Below are 15,291 nucleotides of genomic sequence, written 5' to 3'. Positions count from 1 at the left end.
TTTAATGTGCTGTAGGATTCTGTTTGCTAGTATTTTGTTGAGGATTTTTGCATCTATGTTCATCAGTGATATTGGCCTGTAGTTTTCTTTCTTCGTGACATCTTTGTCTGGTTTTGGTATCAGGGTGATGGTGGCCTCGTAGAATGAGTTTGGGAGTGTTCCTCCTCCTGCTATATTCTGGAAGAGTTTGAGAAGGATAGGTGTTAGCTCTTCTCTAAATGTTTGATAGAACTTGCCTATGAAGCCATCTGGTCCTGGGCTTTTGTGTGTTGGAAGATTTTTAATCACAGTTTCAATTTCAGTGCTTGTGATTGGTCTGTTCATATTTCTACATACTTAGGTTTTTGTTTGTTTATTGTCTACTTAATTTTGTTCATGCTGTACCCTCAATACCTAGCATAGTGCTTGGCATATATCGGTGTCCAGTAAATATTCGTCTAACAGATTAGTTAACTACAGAGCAGTATGTGTAGGTGTAAGCCTGCATCCTAGGAAATATCACTCTATAGACTTGCATTGTGCTTGGCACTGCTCTCTGCCCAGGCACAGACTGCTCTCAGACCCTGACTGTGGCTGAGCCGCATAAAAATGTGCAGATCAGTTGCATGTTTGGCCTTTCTCACTCAAACTCTGCAAGGAGGCTTTAGTACGATTGCTGGTAACATGTCCGTCCTGCCATTTGTAGTGGCTATTTGTTGATGAGCTACTTTATGAGTTTTCACTAGAAGAGAAGGCAGCACAACTCTGGGTGGTTAGCCAACAAGAGCAACATTCCCTATATCCTGTTGCTTCACATTTGAAATGAACAGTGAGAAGATAGAGAAAGTAATATATTTAAGACTGAAAAATTACCTTATTTTTAAAATAATAATTTATGGCTTATTTTCTGGGCAGTACACTTCTCACTTTTATTTGACAGTTCATCAGATAATTAGAAGTGACACATAGTGCTAAAAATCATTGTGGGTTATCATTCATTTATACATTCACCATGAACCACTGACAGACAACAACTGTGTTCAAGTTTGGCCTCATTTAGTTTTCTCAAGCTATAATCAGTAACTAATGGAATATAAAATGACCAAATATTGGTTTCCAGAATGTAGATAATCAACACCTTCATGATCCTGAAAAATGGAGAGTTGGCAGTGTCTCATCATTGGATAGCCCTGAAATATATTACTGTAGCAAAATGCAAAGCATAATTATCTTTTCTGAAGACAACATTGGTATTTCATGGTTTTTTTTATTTCAAGATTTTATTTTTTAACATTTTAATAAATACTGAATTTTAATTGAGCTTAAAAATAAATAAGAGGATGGAAAGAAAAAACAATTCATCTCATGTTGATTCTGCTATTTATTATGCCTCATGAACTTGTAGCTTGATGTGTATGTTCTATTTCGGGGGGGGGGGTTGTATGTGAAAATCTGTCTGATTGTAGAATGCTCATTTAAGAAGTTAGTTAAAAATCATGTATATTTTTTAAGTAAACTTTTTAAAAAGTATTATGTATTTACAGAAAAGTAGGTACATAGATCATAAGGTTGTGGGTTGATGAATTTAAGAGCTATGACTCTTTTCTCAATCACGTTTCAGACACTAATATCTGGAGGTGTGGTAGAACAACTTGACTTCTTACGAATCAGTGACACAGAAGAGTAAGTTCTTTTAGGTTATTATTGTGTTTCTTGAGATTACATTAGGAATACAGGAAATCTGAAACTTTTTCTTTTTAAATTCTAGGCTTCCAGAATTTAAGAGTTTTGAGGAACTAGAAGTTCCCAAACATTCAAAAGTCAAACGACAAAGCAGCACCTCCAATGCTCCTGAACAAGAACAGCAGCCAGATGTCACCATTACTGAATGGAAAAACAAACCCACCCATGAAATTCTTCAAAAACTGAATGTGAGGAAGATGCAATTCCCACATGGCCCTGAGTGAGGTTGACAGAGCAGGAACTCCCAGGGGCAAACCATATTTCTTCTTGTCCTCCCAGAGAAGGTTGCAGTTAACCTGGAGGTAGATGCCTGTCTGTACCTGAGGCAGTAATGAGAGGTAGTTCTCATGGTCTGATATTAGTGTGGATGTCTTAAAGATGCTTAAGGAGTGTGTTGTCTTGAGTAACCCATTAAAGAAGTATAGTTGCCTTTGGGATCTCCAGATTTCTCTTTCAGTGCCCTTTGTCGCCTTTTCCCAACCCGGGTATTCTCTCCTGTCTCAGTATTTAGGTCTAATGCTTGCTTTGAGTCTCTCTAGTTACCGAGGAAAGCAATCCTATAACTACATCCATATGAATATTATGTTAGCAACCTAGTATTATACCTTCCTTGAGGTTATTTTCATTTTAAAGGAGGAGGGGTGGGGGTATAAGGTATAGTACCTATCAAAGGAAATGAAATTCTAATGGTAGAGCTATAAACACAGTGACATTTTATTAGACCATACAAATTTGAGCATGTAGGCTAAATATATAACCTGTCAGATACCAGTTCTTGTGATTGATCGATATTATCTATAGATCTACATAAGCATGAATATGATATAATAGGTATAAAACATAATACATATAATAAGTGGTCTACATACATCCCCTCCTTTCATCCTTCTCTCCACAGTGGATTGACAACAACGTGGTCTCCCATTTATGAACAAGTCAAAAAGGGAGTGGTTAAATGACTTGGCCAAATCTCTCAGAGAGTGGCAGAATCAGTATTAATGCTTGTAGACAACATATTTTCTATTCATTACTTATCTTGTTTCCTGGAAAATTTGATTATTAAATCCTACTACCCCGGGAAGCTAGCTTGCCTACCCACTGTTTCCAAGATAGCTAAAATAAATAGTTGTATAATGTCATCTTACGTTTGGTAGTATATCAATGACATTTTATCTTTTCTCAATTGCATAGTAGAATATTTCCTCTTTGCATCATGTGGTTTCATGATTAGTTACTCCCTGTGGTAATTTTTGTACCCATTTCATTACAGTTACTCATAGTGATTTATATTTTCAGGACTGTAGTTGTCTAGCTAGCCAAGCCATCCTGCTGGGTATACTGCTCAAAAGAGAAGGGCCCAACTTCATCACAAAGGAAGGTAAGAGTACATGTCTAAGAGAAGATTTTTAAATAAAAAGACCTCTCTATTTTTGAACTTATATCAAATATGCATAATGAATATCCACTAAAATGTTACAAGTTATTTTCTCCTCTGTTAAACCTCTTTTTTAAAAAAACTTTTAAAAGGAAAATTCATACCCCCTTCTCTGATTGTCTGAATGGTGTTGGAGCCTGGATTCTGCCTGTGACTGTTAACCTCTGATAACTCCATAGTTGTTTATTGACAGTTTCTGTTTCCAGTTTTATTTTCTGTATGTTTTCAAGAACAATATTGAATCATTATAGCTATAAAAATTAGCTCCTTCATGGTCTGCAGCAGCCATTTGAAATGGAACATGGCATTTAATAGAATTGTACTCTCAAGACTTTACAAAAATAAATCATTCTAATCGTGTTCATGTCCACTCTGCATTAAGGATGAAACCCAATTATCCCTGAAATCTACACTTGTATGTTGAATCACTACTCTAAGGAATCTTTGAATTCTACATCATGGTCTACTTCCAGCATTTTATAATACAGAATAACGTAGGATACATTTCAAGTATTTAATGTCTAGCTACTCAAAGTTTTTAGCTCATCTGAAAGTTCTCTGTGCAGAGATGCATATTGTTTGGTTAGAATTAGAAATTGAGTCGATATTCTAAACAGCAATGTAATTAATAAGATTTATAGTTCTGGTAGTGAACTAAACATAATTGTTTATTCAAATAAGGTCTACTTTGTTTTTGCATTATTGTAGCTAAGAGATAACCGTCTTGAGTATTATACAGTGAATTGAATAGTCTTAATTTTTTAACTTAATATTATTAAGGCAGAAGAACTCTTAAGCAAATTTCAAACAGAATCCTTCATGTTTCTAATTAATCTTGAAACTCAAAAGTGTAAACAGGATCCTAGTTATACTGAGGACATTTATCAAAATTTATACTTTAAAACAATAGGATAATTAAAAAGCAGACATTTCATTAGGAACCTAGAATTCAGAATGGTTATTTTAGTAGTGCTTTAAAATGAAACAAAATTTATATAAAATAGTTTATAATGAAAATGTTGAGAGAATTATTTTTTAAACCATTTTTATAAACTTGGGAGTAATATTCATCTGTTACTTAGATATTTAAAAGACTTCAAATGTTTTAAATCTGCAAAACCTTATATATTGAAAATCATAAGCATCTACAGAATCTGAATATAATTTTATCCAATTTGTTATAAAGCTATAAAAATAAGTTCAGGGTAAAATGATAAAGATCTTGTTCTTTACCCTTGTTTACCCTTTTTTGTGCTCTGTCCTGTCACATGGTTAATTTACTGACAAACCAGTCATGAGGCCAGACCGCATGTAAATTGCTCCCAAAGAATGAAACCCAGTGGTATTTTTTTGAGCACTGGTATATGATCATGCACATAACAGAATCACCATAAAGTTTTTTTGAACAAATAAATGAAGAATTATGTATAGTCAGTCTATAGTATTTGTTCAATTTGCTATATTCTGTTTTTCATTTTCTATAGTAAATTAAAATAACTTATTTTTATTTATTAAAAACATAGATTGTGTATTAAGAAAACAATGAATTTCAAGAAATAAAGTACTTATTCAAATCATATACTCAAACTAAGTAGTAAGAAGGGCTGGAGACATTCACACTATATATTTGGGTTACATATTTAAATATGTCAGGTAGTTCAGAACATTAATGGATGGATGTATTAACTCTAATGGAACAAAATGAAAATTCAAGAGTGTTTTTTTTAAGGAGAATAAATGTTATGCATTTAATTAAAAGCATTTTTCAACAAAGACTCTATTATCTGATGTCTAGGTGCTGTTTCTGATCACATTGAGAGAGTCTATAGAAGAGCTGGCAGCAAAAAATGTTGGTTCGTATTAGCGTCCTTGTCATTATGTTTTATTTTTATGTTGTCATATTCAGTATCCTAAAGATAATGGACCAGTCTTAAAGGTGGTTATTCATCCTAATTTTTACTTTTCAACTCCAAGGTTACAGCACTGTGACTCAGCCTACTTTCTAAGGATCTGCCTACATTGCATTTTATCATGGCTCTCCCAAGTTATTAAAAACATATCTGGGAGTAAAGACACCCATAGGAGTAGAACCTGGAGAGGATGCACTGGAATGATGTTCCAATGACTCTTTCCTACCCTGCACCTCCTCTGTCCCAGCAAGATGCTTTAGGTTCTAATTTGTATTTGGGAAACTTGTTCTGTTATAGAAGGTCATGAAGAGACCAGTGTTTCATTTAATCACAAGCAAAAAATAATATACTTAGGAAATAGTTCTCTCATGACTTAAGTTGAATGAATCCCAGTGATTGTAGTTGCTTCATAAGAAGTAACTGATACGTTCTGCAGAGGTAGTCTCCTCCCAGAGACTGAAGAAAAATTAGGTAAGTTGAGATAAGATTGTTTAACTTCACAGTGGGGTAGGTATGTCTAAATGAATGCCGTCTGCATTTTTGAAGCAATTGTAACAGTTTTACTAGCAAAATCTAACATTTTGAAATTAAGAGTATATAAATATATATATATTTTAATAACCCATTATTATCTAATTTTGAAAAAAAAAGTTTCAAGCAGTGTCATAAGAAACTCCCTTAACCTCAATGAGCCTCAGTTTTCTAATCTCTAAAATAAGGGGATTAGACAAAACAATCTCTTAGCAGTATTTCAACTCTATGATTTATAATAAATATACCATTCTGACCCAGAAGAAATTATGTAATAATCCTGTGGTTAAGTCTCAGATTTTCGCTGTAAATTCTCAGCACAGTAAGGCATGCAAACCAATAGATGTTGCTTTTTAGTCAGTAAATTTCAAATGTGGTCTATAATCTTATCTTCGGTTAAGCAAACCTGTATTTGCTTTATTTTTAATACTTGTATTTTAGATAAATCATTAGCAAACATTTAGAGTCCTGACTGTTATGCTTAAAAGAACAAACTCCTGGAAGTTTTGTTTACTGTATTTTCCCTTTTATGGCTTTCCACTGACATACCCAGGTTGGCGGTACGCTACGGGGCTGCATTTACGCAGAAATTTTCTTCCTCTATAGCCCCACACATTACTACTTTTCTGGTACATGGGAAACAGGTAACATGCACAGAATGTGGAAACTCAAGCTGCTCGAAATGTGTGGGCTTATTTGTGTCCTGAGGGTTAAATATGTCTTTTGGTCTTACAGTGTATGGGTGAAAGCTTCTCTAAAAGTAGGAAGTGTTTGTTTCACTAACTTTATCAGATCTGACTTAATTTTCTACTAGTTCATCTATGTTGAGATTAAGCAATGTAAGTGTTTTTTATAGGTCAGCTCCCATAGATATCCTGAAATACAAGAAAACAGTTTTAAACCTACATTTTTATTTTATTTGCTCCATCTAAAAGTCCCACATGAATTTTTACTTTTGAGGGGGCAAAAATGTCTTATGTATTGCAGGTGCTGTGCTTAAAAATCTGTTCTCCTTACAGTCTAAGACTTTTTCAGGAATGTAAAAATAGCAGTGTGAATTCCTTCCCGCAGCATTCTGGCAAGAAAAAAAATGCTGGTATTTCATTGTATCACTTCCTAAAATTGAGTACTAAGTGAGTCCCCTGATCCAGGGATTTGGTTATCTAGGCACCAAAAGAAACTTGATTTAAAGCGGTTATAGGAATAGAGGGCATGTACCAGTGACAGTCTTAATAATGAATTTTTTAATGCAAAATCAGAATAATCAATTCTTCCTCCTGTGCCACTCCCTGCCAAAGGGATAGTTAGGCTCCCTTTTCTTTCTTTTTAAATTGTTAATGGCACAAATAATGCTGGTGGCAGAGGTGAGGATAAGGCTATCCCTCCCTAATTCTGGTTGGTCCTACAATCTGGGAGATTTCAGCTGTGAGGTCCAGTGTCTTGGGGTCAGTGTTTCCTCCATATTATTACATGAGGACCTAATTGTGCATATTTTTAAGTCTCCCCGTTCAGGGGCCCCACTCATTAATCATTCAGATTTGTCAACCTCTGGCCTGCTCTCTTCTTTGCCCCCAGGTCGGTGGTGCGCCATACAGCAAGTCTTTTAAGTAAACTAGTGGACAGCCTGGCCCCATCCATTACTAATGTTTTAGTGCAGGGCAAACAGGTAAGTATCTGATTTTCAGACTCTTCGTCACAGTCACAAAGGTTTCTGGGCAGGACCCTGGCTTTTAAATATGGCAAGCCTCAGTGTCATAGGTCTCTCATAACCACATTTACAACGGCTCAGGCATTTCTACAAAAGGCTCCTTCCCCAAGCAAAATCTAGTCTTAAAGATGCACAGATACTAAGTATTTGCGCTGCACCTCAGAGCTTTAATTTTCAACTTCTGTGTTAACTTGAGATCAGTGAAGATACTGACAAAGAAAATGGTATGATACCTACTAAAGCACTCCAGACAGGCTTAGGATAGGTAGAACAAAGACAGGGTGCAGTGAAGGGCGCATTTTCCCTTCTACTCCACTTAAGATTCTTCTCCCCCATAGAAATGCATTGACTCCCCAGATCCTTAACCCTCTGGGCCACCTCTCCTTCCAGCTCCTCCCCTCCCACCAAGGCCAGCTCTTGTCAGCTCCTCCTCACAGAGCCATCTCCAGTTAGCAGTCCCTTTCTCTGGGTTCTCACAATAGGCCTGTGACACTCCTCACAACCTGCCCTGGATCCCAGTTCATTTGAATGTGTGTCTCTCACCCCAGGGTAGGCCATGAACCCCTGGAGGTCATGGTCCATGTCTTGTCCAGCACCTGTCCCAGTGTGCCCAACATGGCCTTGGAGAGGCACTTGGTGAATGTGGGTTGAATTGAGCCTGTGCACGTGGGTATGTGGAGTGGAATATGGCTGCTCATTTTTTGTTTTATTTTCTATAAGCTCTAATTACCTGGCTGAATAATCATTTGATTGGAATGAAAACCTGTTTGCTTTCTATCTCTTCTTTGGGAGTATGTGTGCTTTGTCATGTCTTCCTGATAGTTAACCTAAGGATATAATAATACAAAAAACTTTAACCTTCTTTGATGGAATCAACCCATTGTTCATATCTCAGGGCTCTTAATTCATTAAAACTGAAATTATTTCATCTTGACATCTAGCTTTTGAAAAGTTGAAAGAATGTTTTATTCTGTAATATTTAATACTAATAAAAAAACTCCTGAGAAAAATTTAAATCACTTTTCACATACGTTATTTTCTATTTTCTCCAAATTATTAAGAGGTAGAATTTTCATCCTCATTCGTCAGCTAAATAGACCAAGACACAGGTAACTTATGGGGTGCCTTTCCTCACTGCAATCCTCAAATCCAGCCACAGAGTCCTGTATTGTTGCCTTGGACTGAGCCACCCCTTAAAGAAAGTACACAGGCTTTGGGAAGCTATGTTTCCTTGGATTTTAGGCCCCTGTAGTATATCTGAAAATATAGTTAATTCTACAATGTATGAGAAGGTTTTGGCGATCTCTGAGGTCACTGGCACCTGACAGTTGGAGAGGAGGGGGTAGGTTAGGGTTGGTCATGTCCATTCTATACACTATCTAGAGGGAGATTACAGCCTGTGATTCTGAGATTCTGTTCACCAGAGCAGAATCCTGGAGGCCTTGGAGCCTGTCCTGAGGCTGTGGCTGGACCATTGCCCACCAGACCAGTACATCTCCCAGGGAAATAGTCACTTACAGAGCTGGGTACCTGGGAGGCTGACAGCTCTGCTTCAGATGTATGAAGTCCATTCATTGACTGCATCTTACACTTTTACAAAAAAGAAATGAGAATGGAGCATTCCAAGTTTGCAACTGCTTATTTATGAAATTCCACCCTGAGAACTGAAGTAATATTGTTTCTACAGAGCACTTTCAGATCACCTCAAGCTCCCTGGAATGAAATAGTGCTTTAGTCATCATTGCTTCCAGAGGCAATGATGTGCCTTCTGTTTGCTTTCTTCTTTACAAGCTGACATTTTAATAAAAGTAATCGCACTTGGACTAACTGGTTGGTACCACTTGTGTTACAATAAACTAGCAGTTCTCAGTTTTCACTCCATCACAAAGTTGGGGCAGAAGACCCCTGTCCTGCTTTCTCCCCTCATCTCAGAAAACACAGGGTCCTTTGATGTCCTCTTCTTTTTCCTGCATCTTATAATCGTGCACTGTACAAGGAAGAGAGAGGGAGAGGGGTAATGAGGAGGAAGGAGGGGCTGCAGACTTTTCTGGGAGGCAGAATGCTAAGGCGAGAGGAGAAAGGGAGAGCAGAGTATTTATTTCTCTTGCCCAGGCTCAACAGCACTTTTGGCTTTGAATTTTCATTGCCATTTCCCTCTGTGCTTTCTCATTTCGCAGCCTTGTGAGCAGTCTTGTTTATTCCCCTCCACAGGCCAGAGATACATCAACAAGTATTTCAGCACTCACTGGGTGCCTAGAACTACGCCAGGAAAAGTGGGGCTACACTACAACTCTATGTCCTTGCACCCGCCTTTGAAAAGATTACAGTGTTGTTAAAGAGCAAACACTTCCACATGAGAAACTGTAAAAGAGGTGAAGGATATACTCTCAAACATAGACTGTGCACGAAAGTAAAACTAGTCAGTGTATTCTGGTTTCTCTGGGGAGTTTCTAGTACTAAAGTCATTCGGAATAATTTTATCTCAGTAGTTATTTATATTCCTTCCCTGCTTTTATCCACTCACCTCCACTCTCCTAACCAGGACCCTCACCTGCCCTTGTATTTCAGACCAGACTGAACCATCATGAACTCCAGTGGGAGTCATGCTTTGAAAGCCATTTTAATAAATAGCAGGAACAGTTATTCTACCTAATTCGCTAGCTTGCATAGAGTAATTTCATCCTGCCCGTCATCCTGAGCCTTGAATTTTTTTCTTTTATCTGTTAGTAGCTAGGAAATTTTTACAATAAAATTCTGCCACCTATAGGTAACTCTGGGTGCCTTTGGGCATGAAGAAGAAGTTATCTCTAATCCTTTGTCTCCAAGAGTGATTAAGAACATCATCTATTACAAGTGTAATACCCATGATGAGAGGGAGGCGGTCATTCAGCAAGAACTGGTCATTCATATTGGCTGGATCATCTCCAATAACCCGGAGTTATTCCGTGGCATGCTGAAAATACGAATTGGGTGAGTAAAGTACTTTGCATTTGCATAAAGAGAATTGTTCAAGTGGTCCTCGGCCTCTCTGAGTGAAGTGCTGCCCCAGATCTGGTGGGTATTTAGGAAAGTGCATCTTGCCCTAAGTCATAGAGACAACATCTGGTGGTATGAAGAAATAAATACTAGTGGCCTGAAAAAAACCCTCCTGTTAAACATATTTAACTCCCAACATGAGATGTAGGGGAATAACTCTGTTCTCTGGTAAAATCAAACTCCAGGGGTTTAAACAGGTATATCATGTTAAAAAAAACAAACAAACAAACAAAAACCTCATTATGCACAAGACTTGTAAAAAATCCTATAAATAAGTGGATAAGACTTAAGAGAAGAGTGGGGTTTTTTTTTAGTAAAACTAGGTGTCAGGAGGACACACTCAAATAAAAATTTGGTCCTTTTGAGAATATTCTTCTGTATCCATTTTCTACCAAAATCTAAATTTTAGTCATTAAAATTGTAAGTGTTCTGTTTGGAGAAGTTGAAAGTAAGGCTCTGGTGATCTTGAATCTTCTTAGTCAAGCACTGTGTGAGGCAGTGCAGTAAGCACGTGACCAGGCTCTGGCATCCAGCGGAACTGAGTGCAAGTCCAGACCGCCGCTCATCATCTCAGTGGCCTGAGGCCAGTGGCTGAACCTCCCTCCTGCTTTCATACCAGCCTCATTGTTTTGTGTGAGATGAAACAAAATAATATGTTTAAAAGGCCTGCCACAACCGAGTAAAGTACAAATGCTTCTTTTCATTTTTTTAAACATATTTTTGATTGTATTGAATACAGGTATCATGTGAATATGTTCTAATTGTAAAAAAGTCAACAAAAAACAATACTTGAGCATATAGAGTAACCTAATATGTGGCCAATTTGGGGGATGTTCAAGTGTTTGAAAAGACTATGTAGCCTGTCAGGCGCAAATACATGTGAAAGTGTGTGAGTGTGATTAAGTGTTTAGCTTGCTAGTTGTATAATTAGATCATCAATATCTTTACCATTTCTGTCCTACTTGACTTTCAATTGCTGATAAATTGTAAAATGTTCTCCTGATTATGAATTTGTCAATTTCTCCTTGCATTTTTATCCGTTTTGCTTTATATATTTTAAAGCTTTGTTTTTGTCCATGTTACCATGTTTTAACAATGTATCTTTCCTTGTGTCATTTATTTTGTAATTGAATTATTTTTAAAAAATTATTTTTAATTTCAAACATCTACAAAAGTATAGAAAATAGTATAATAAAGCCCATAGTATTACTCAGATTCAACAATATCATCATATGGCCAATCTTATTTCACTCATACCCCCCCACTACCTACTTCACCTACACTCCCGTCTATATTTAAAGCAAATCCATTATATCATTTAATCTGTAAATACTTCAGTGTGTATCTATAAGACATAAGGACTTTTTAAAAGCATAACCATGATCCCATTACAATGCATGAAATATAACAAATGAATTCTTTGTGTCTAATATTACTGCCATGCTTGCTTTCTTTTTTTGTTTTTATTAGCTTGGTATACTGTCTTCCATTCCTTTACCTTCAATGTTCTTTTTTCATTTTGTATTGATATGTCTTTTATATTTAACATTCATGCCATATTTATTTTTAATCCAGTCTGAGATTATCTTTTAATAGTAATATATGTGATATTTGTGCCATTTCATTTATATTTTGACATTTCTGCCATTATATCTTGTTTTCTAGTTACCATGCTTTCTTGTTGTTTCTTTTTTCTTTTTCCTTTCTTCTATTGCTGGATTGATTTCATTTTCCCTTTCATTTCTTAGTTTTAATTTTGCATGTGAGTATGAAGCACTTTATGTAAAATGATTACCCATTTTTTCCTTCAAAAAATTACATTAAAAACTAGTTGCTTATTGGAAGTATCTGCATGCCTCTCGTTTCAACAATTCTCATTCTAGGAATTTAGACATACTTTAACAGCAGTCTTCATTTCATGCTTGTTTGAAATAGTGAGCCATACAATAAAATGCTGTGCAGCCATTACAAGTAACAAGTCAATATACTGGCATTTATAAATGCCCAAGATAAATTAAGTGAAAAAAAAAGTTGCAAATATATTCTATTTTTTATAAAAGAACAATAATACTGTATATATATATATGTATAATGTATATGTGGAAAAATATACATAAAATCAGTGTCAATTATTTTCTCTGGGAGATTTCTACTTTGTAAGTTATGTTTTTCAGTTTTATTTAAATTTTTTTAGTTGAGGTTATTAGTTTTTAAAGTGTTTACCTGATTTTAGTTAGAGTATATTTCAGGTGCGCTTCCCATTCTTTATCTCCTCTTTCTTTTGATTGAGAAATGAACTCACTCTGCATAAAACTTGACCTTCATTTTTATCCCTTAAAATAGTTCCTTTCAAATATTAGGATGTATTCCAGATCAATTATAAGAACTTTGAATCATATCCTGATTTTTCGGTCTCTGTTAGCTCTAAAATTTTCAGCTCTAATTCTTGACGATGTATGAGGATGCAGAAATGCGTCTTTCATGTGAGTTGTCTCCAAATGAAAAGAGGTGTGATTCTTCGTATCCATACAGGTATTAAAAGTACTCTGTTGTCACAGATCCAGGCATTTCTCTGAGGCTGACTAAGAAGGATAGGTTGTAACTCTTCCAAAGCACATTCTTTGTAGTAAATGTTCTATTCAGGGGACTCTTTAAGTGATAGTCATCCTTGCCGTGACTTAAGCAAAGGCTTAAAGTAAAAGTTAACTGTTCCCCAGGATTTTACAATGCTGTGTTTTTCAGCCTCTAAGTAGTTTTTCCTTTACTGCTTATTCAGCATTTTAGGCTAATTTATGTTCTCTCAAAAATCCAATGTAATTTTGTTCCTTGAATCCATCTGACCTGAAGCTTCTTTCTCTGCATGGGAATGAAGTATGTTTAGTTTATTCTAAAAATAGTTTTCTTCCCGTTTTTGTATCTGCTATTCTATATGTTCAGTGCCTTCCGTGAGAAATAAAATACTCTTTTTTCCTCAAACTGTCACCTGAAATAAAAATGTCAGGACAGAGCATCTGACTTAGTATCTAATGATAGAAAAAAGCCTCCTAATGAAGAAATTTGCCGGGAAACTTTATTCACTGTCCTGAAACTCATCCTGGAATCAATCGAGGCATTATATTCCCATTGTGGGTATTAACAGTGTCCCTGCCCAACTTATTATGTGTATTTCCCCCATATGCTAGACTCACAGGGTCAGCTCTAAACACTGGGACATTGTCAGTTGGGAAGGCGTCTAATTTTTTTTAATTTATTTATATTTTTTAAATTTATTTTTGGCTATGTTGGGTCTTCGTTGCTGCACGTGGGCTTTCTCTACTTGTGGCGAGTGGGGGCTACTCTTCGTTGTGGTGTGCGGCTTCTCATTGCAGTGGCTTCTCTTTGTTGCAGAGCATGGGCTCTAGGCGCAGGGGCTTCCGTAGTTTGGCTTGCGGGCTCTAGAGTGCAGGCTCAGTATTTGTGGCGCGTGGGCTTAGTTGCTCTGCGGCATGTGGGATCTTCCCAGACCAGGCATCGAACCCGTGTCCCCTGCATTGGCAGGCGGATTCTTAACCACTGTGCCGCTAGGGAAGTCCTGGAGTCTTTTTTTGTTTTTTTTTTTAAATAAGAAGTAATTTATTTAAGAAATTTACTTCTGCCAAGGATAGAAACCAAATCTTCTCTTCCTATCTGTATTGTGGTCTAGCCCACAGATGTTCAGTAAAATTTGACAGATTGTTTAATATATAGGTTATAAGTAGATTCAGGTAGTTTGCCTTGAGCTAGTGATGGGGAATTTAGGAAAAACAAAAGCATGGCTCTCTACTCAGAGAAAGAAAGGACTCTTTTAATTTTGATAAATGTACTTGGTTTGTACAAGTCATGTCCCTCAGGAAATGACAAAGTTAAACAGGGCCTTGTTTATGTGAAAATCTAGTCATACATATAGAGAATAGAAGGATGTAACACTTTCCCCATTTATTAATGGAATGGTGTGGTTAATCATATCAGAGTATGGTACAAATTACCTTATAATGGTACTTCTCTAAACAGCATTCCCAGTAAGGATCTAAGGGGATACATATGTGAGTAACATGTTGTTATTGCACTCAAAAGTTTACTCTGGTGAACGGTTTCATCCTCCTTTCCTCCTCCATCACCATAACCACATGTTATTTATTGCACACCTATTATATGCTAGACAGTATGCTAAAAATACTTCATATATATTATCTGATTTAATCCATACAACTTTGAGGTAGTCACTAGGACCCCCATTTTAAAGTAAACAACCTGAGATTCAGAGAGCTTAAATAACTTAAATCAGTAAGTGAAAGAACTGGGATTTATACCCAGGACTGCCTGACTCCAAAGTTCTTGCTCTTCAATCTTAAATACTTTGTGCATGTTTTCACTTATGTATACTGTTGCCCTCTTTTAAGGGAAACAGGCCTTACTGTTTGTTTCTAAAACCTTATGACCTTTATGGTCCCTTCTACATGATTTCAACCTATGACCCATTTTACTTTCAAGTATTCATGTAGCAGCTATGATGTGCATTGCCTCCTGATGGTTTTTGTCTTTAGTTTGTCAGTTCTCCAGTCTAGGATCAGTACTATTTAGCATTGTACAGTACAAGACACACCAAGGAGGCTGAACAGTTACAAATTAACAAACAAAAAAAATAAGATTTTGCCCCCTTTATTCATCATGAGACCAAGAAAATAGGGATGATTTGGAACTGATTCTAGGTTAGCCCCTTGTACACTGCAAGAGATATATTAAGATGCTATGAAAATTCAGTGAAGTTAAGTAAATTGCACTTGGTCACAAGACTAAGAACCATGATTTGAACCTAGGATGAATGACTCCAGAGTTCATGCTTCCCATCCGTCTTCCAGCTCTCATGTATATAAAATAGGGAGGCTGTCCCTGCTTTGGCTTTTTCATTGGTTTGTGGCGGTTCTGGGTAA

At 36.5% G+C, this 15,291-nt stretch overlaps 1 protein-coding gene across 4 annotated transcripts in view; it reads left to right on the top strand.

Annotated features, from left to right (window-relative positions):
• PHKB (phosphorylase kinase regulatory subunit beta) overlaps positions 1-15,291 on the top strand; it is a 220,649-nt gene that overhangs the window by 184,321 nt on the left and 21,037 nt on the right. For all 4 annotated transcript variants that reach the window (XM_061174410.1, XM_061174411.1, XM_061174412.1 and 1 more), the window contains 6 exons: positions 1,601-1,662; positions 1,748-1,910; positions 3,019-3,100; positions 4,953-5,010; positions 7,174-7,264; positions 10,074-10,276. In XM_061174410.1, the coding sequence (XP_061030393.1) occupies positions 1,601-1,662; positions 1,748-1,910; positions 3,019-3,100; positions 4,953-5,010; positions 7,174-7,264; positions 10,074-10,276 (659 nt within the window). The remainder of the gene's footprint in view (positions 1-1,600; positions 1,663-1,747; positions 1,911-3,018; positions 3,101-4,952; positions 5,011-7,173; positions 7,265-10,073; positions 10,277-15,291) is intronic.

This window comes from Eubalaena glacialis, chromosome 18 (assembly GCF_028564815.1).
Source record: "Eubalaena glacialis isolate mEubGla1 chromosome 18, mEubGla1.1.hap2.+ XY, whole genome shotgun sequence".
Classification (NCBI taxonomy): Eukaryota; Metazoa; Chordata; class Mammalia; order Artiodactyla; family Balaenidae; genus Eubalaena; species Eubalaena glacialis.
This window is presented reverse-complemented; position numbering and strand designations above follow the sequence as displayed.